Consider the following 4,931-nt stretch of genomic DNA (forward strand, 5'->3'; position numbering starts at 1 on the left):
CATTTTGTTCGAGCTCTGGTCATCTGGCCCAAACACATCAGACACACTTCTGAGTTCTGCAGGCTTTTATGAGCATCATTAACACTAGGTCTGGGAAGATGGCTCGGGCAGCAGAGGGCCTGCTGTGCGAAGCATGGGGACCTGAATGCAGATCCCAAGCACTCATATGAAAGCTGGGCTCAGAAGTGCTGGTCTGTGACTTCAGCAGTGATGGAAGAGTTGGGGATCCCTGGAGCTTATTGCCCAGCAAGCCTGCTCAAAACTCTGAGTTCCAGTTTCAGTGACAGACGGTCTCTAAAAGAAAGGTGGAGACAGCCAACATCTGACGTCAACCTCTGTCCTGCCCCACAACTTAAAGAGAGAGACAAAGAGAGAAGAAAAGCCTGGCAGATAGACAGACAGAGAGAAAGATCATCATTACTACTGTTATCTCACTAAAATATATGTTAGGAACACAAAGAACATTAACAATATGTTGTTATCTAGCCAAACTTTTATAATGGAGTAGATAAATTAATTCAGAAAATGGTAGTCACAGACTCTGCTAACAGATTTGTATCTTTCATGTCAAAAACAACAAACCTTACCCTTGACATCCTAAAGAATAATTCAGCCTATTATAGAATTTTTAATTTGATTCCAGAATAATTTCTAGGCATCAGAAATGCTGTTGAAGCTCCGTCAATGTGTGAGTATCAGCTAACTCTCCAATCCCCTACCTGCAGAGCACCAATGCCTGCCTCTATGTAGCAACAAACTCTCTCCAAGGAGCAGAACGTACTTCTTGTGCAAGATCAAGAGGGAAATCAGCAGCTGAGCGAGTTTGTAACACACTTTTGTGTTAGTCATGTTTCCTTTTGCTGAGATAAAATGCTCTAGCAAAAGCAGCTTAAGGAAGACAGTGTTTGTGGAGTTTGAGGCGGTTGCTCACGGCCCATCCACAATCAGAAAGCAGAGAGTAGTGACCGCATACCCTCATCAGTGCCCTTTCACTGTGTTAGACAGCCCAGGATCCCACCTGGGCAATGATTCCGCCCACAGGGGACATTCCAGCCTCAATTAAGACAATCAAGGTAATCTGCCAGGGGCCTCCCCAGCGGCCCGTTTCTCAGGCAATTCTAGATCCTTCCAAGTTGACAATGAACACTAACCAACACAGCATTCTTTCGATTGCCTTTTCAGTTCCTGATGAACAGATTCTTGCCTTCAATGGGCTTGTGAATAAAGTCAGAGTAGTAGTAATACATAGACCTCCAAAAGTAGGAGGGTGAGCCCATTAGGAAAACTTTCTGACTGTCTCTTAGACTTTGAAGCAAGAATTTATCAACTCCTTCCTGTGTTTACACAGGCGCACGCCCATAGTGTGGATTGGTAGATTTTGAGTCTCTTGACACGAAAAGCAATGAACACATTATTTGTTTGAAATCTCTGTTTGCCTTGGTCACTAAGAAATACACCATGTTGGTGAATCACCTGAATTCTCTGCTCTAAGACTAACACTTCTCAAGTCATAGAGTCCTGTCAAGTGTTTTAACTGATGTAAATTGGAATACAACATACACAGAAAACAAATAAAAAACACTAAACACAAATAGGTAAGTTAGTTTCCTCTCTGCAACTATGATTTAAAAAAAAAACTGACTGAAAGCCACTGACTGGAGGCTTACTTGACTTACACAGCTAGGTCACAGTCCATCACTGAGGGAAGTCAGGGCAGGAACTTGAAGGTGAAACTACGAAGGAATGCTGTTTGCTGAAATACTCACAACCCTATGCTTAGCCAGATTTATTATACAGCCCAGGACTACCTAAGAAATGGTGCTTTCGATGCTGAGCCTGATGGCCAACTGATGGGCAGAGTGAATGGAACTTTATGTAAGAAGTGGGAAATAGTAAGAGCTGGAGGGGATGGGAACTCCACAAGGAGAGCAACAGAACAAGATAATTTGAACACAGGGAACTTCCCAGAGACTCATACTCCAACCAAGGACTATTCATGGAGATGACCTGGAACCCCTGCACAGGTGTAGCCCATGGCAGTTCAGTGTCCAAGTGGGTTCCATAGTAATGGGAAGAGGGACTGCCTCTGACATAATCTGATTGGCCTGCTCGTTGATCACTTCCCCCTGAGGGGGGAGCAGCCTTACCAGGCCACAGTAGAGGACAATGCAGCCACTTTTGATGAGAACTGATAGACTAAGATCAGAAAGAAGAGGAGAACCTCCCCTATCAGTGGACTTGGGGAGTGGCATGCATGCAGAAAGGGGAGGGAGGGTGGGATCGGGAGGGGAATAGGGAGGGGCTTATGGAGGGATACAAAATGTATAAAGTGTAATTAATAAAAAAAGAAATAGGAAAAAAAAGAAAAAAATTTTAAATAGAATATTTTACATAAAAAAATCATACAATAAAATTTCTGTGTTCTCATTTAAAAAAAAAAAAAGAAAAGAAAAGAAATGGTGCTTTCCACAGTGTCCTGAACTGTATCAACTACCTATCTCCAGACTTACCCACAAGCCAATTTCCGGGCAATCCTCAGTTGAGATTTGTTTCAGATGGCTCTAGAATGTGTAAACTGACAGTCAAAGCTGACCAGGACACTGGCTTATCACCTAAGACCATCTCTAGGTAGAAACATGAAACTTGCTGGTACCTCAGAGGCTTCCTTCAGACCCCAGCACCTCGAAGCTATCTTAAGGCACTACCTTCCAAAGATAACCACTTTCCTGGCTTAAATCTTAACAACCTAACTCAGGTGTATGTGTGTGTGTGTGTGTTTGTGTGTGTGTGTGTGTGTGTATGTATGTTTCTTAAATAAACAGGCATGCAACAAATTTATTCCACTATGCAGAGGTCTCTTCACTCAACCTTTTGACTGTGAGGTTTATTCAGGTTGCTGTATGCACACCACTCTAACTGTCATTGTCATAGCAATGTAGTTTCATGGTAAGAATATATAGTTTTTTTCCATTCTATTATCCATAGGCAATAAACTTTTATAATAGTGTCCAAGTCTGTATGTATTATACATGATGCAAATAGCCTCCCACTCAGCAGCTTGCCCTGATAGTAAATAAATTTAACATCTTTCTTGACAAATAGTAAGACAGTGTATGTAACCTCACAAAGGAGCATATATACAAGGCACTGATGGAGGTCCTGATGAGGTATTTTGTCAGCTCCTAAAACAATAATTATATAAAAATGCAGCTGATGAACCAGTGAGACAGAGAGGTGATAGATAGATGGATAGATAGATAGATAGATAGATAGATAGATAGATAGATAGATAATAGAGAAAGAAAGAGAGAGAGAAATATAGAGTAGGAAGACTGTGAAAACATAAACAACCATCATGATCCCAAAATTCTGATGGGATTTCAGGTGACTACTGAACTAATTCCAACTGGTCCTGTATTCTAAAACCCATGAGTGAGCTTTCTGTGACTTGGGTAATAGTGTTTTCTACTATAAAGTGACTGAGTTTCTTAATCCACAGTTCTCTGATGACTTAAATATGCTCAACGCTGTCAGGTACACTGAATATATAATGATGAATGTGCAGGCACAGACCTAGAAGCTTGGGTCTATTTTCCTAAATCAATAAAAATGAAACCAAGTGAAAGAACCCAGTAGCAGGGAGATAAATACCATTTACATGATGTATCTAAAAATAGACATATTCACAGAACCAAGGAGCAAAATGGTGCCTAGTAAACTGGGTAGAAAGAGAAATGGAGAATTGCTGATAAAAGGGTCAAAAGTTTGGATTAAACAGATGAATAAGGTCTAAAGATCAGCCAAACAGCATCTACCAATAGTCCACAGTAAGTGGTACACTTAAAATTTGTTACAAGATTTAGCTGTGACTTTAACCTGGTTGGTAAAGTGCTTTCCTGCATGCACAGTCCCCTGGTTTCAACTCCAGCATCCCACACACCAGGCATGGTGGCACACATCTATAATCCCAACACTCAAGAGGTTGAAGCATTGAAGTCAATAGTTCAAGGTTATCTTCAGCTACACAGTGAGTTCTTGGCCAGATTGGATGACATGAGTCCCTGTCATTTTATTAAGTGTTTTTAAGTTCTCTTACTACAGTCAAATAAAGTTTTGAAAAAAAAAGAAACCATTTACTGTATAATTGAAATTAATTTATTGAAACATAAAAGTTTGTATTATATTGTTATAACAAAAGAAAAAGATTAATAACTTGAGAAATAAGATTCCAGATTATTCTATGAGAAGGGTTTCTCTTGCTTTTGTCTCTTGCTTCTGGAGTTTCCTCTCAGAGCTGAGTCTTGATCTTGAAGGGAATTCATCAGGCAGCCTCTGCTGATGTATATGGCGTATTGAGAATTCAGCAAAGCAGTTGATGTGAAGATTCCAATAGTTCCAAGGACTAATTTCACTCTTCAGTAGAAGCTGGAGAAGCCATAGCTCCCAAAAGATGAGGGATGGTAGTGACCATATCTGCGGTTTCTGTAGCTAGAACCATATCTATAGCCTCCAAAGCCATAACCATCGCCCAGTCTATGGAAGCTGCCACTTCCACAGCCATGGCTATAGCCAAGACCATTGAAGCTTCTATGGTTGTAGCCACAGCCCAATCCATTGATACCTCCATGGCCATATCGAAGGCCACTAAAGCCTCCATAGCCATAGCCCAGGCCACTGATACCTCCATGGCCATAGCCTTGGCCTCCATAGTAGCTGCTGTAGTAGCTCATGATGTAGGAACTGCAGACTGGTCTAGAGGTTGAGGGTAGGTTTCTTGCCTGTGATAGTCACCAACCTCTCCCAGGTTTTATACCCTCACTGGTAGGTGGGGCAAGCCACAGGGGATTACACCATTCGTGGAAATGGAGTTGCGTAAGAAAAATCTCATCTACCTTATTATGTAAAACTTTAGGGCAATTTCGTTCACTAAT

At 41.3% G+C, this 4,931-nt stretch overlaps 1 protein-coding gene across 1 annotated transcript; it reads right to left on the reverse strand.

Annotated features, from left to right (window-relative positions):
- Positions 1-4,415: 4,415 nt before the first annotated feature.
- On the reverse strand, positions 4,416-4,730 carry LOC129682469 (keratin-associated protein 19-5-like). Its single transcript, XM_055614842.1, has one exon. It carries the CDS (start codon positions 4,728-4,730, stop codon positions 4,416-4,418), a length of 315 nt encoding a protein of 104 aa, XP_055470817.1.
- Positions 4,731-4,931: the final 201 nt, after the last annotated feature.

This window comes from Psammomys obesus, unplaced genomic scaffold (assembly GCF_907164565.1).
Source record: "Psammomys obesus unplaced genomic scaffold, mPsaObe1.curated_primary_1811, whole genome shotgun sequence".
In the NCBI taxonomy this organism is placed as follows: domain Eukaryota; kingdom Metazoa; phylum Chordata; class Mammalia; order Rodentia; family Muridae; genus Psammomys; species Psammomys obesus.

What these genes read in the sequence shown, in the direction of transcription:
- LOC129682469 (XM_055614842.1), bottom strand. Translation starts at nt 4,730, where the DNA reads ATGAGCTACTACAGCAGCTACTATGGAGGCCAAGGCTATGGCCATGGA.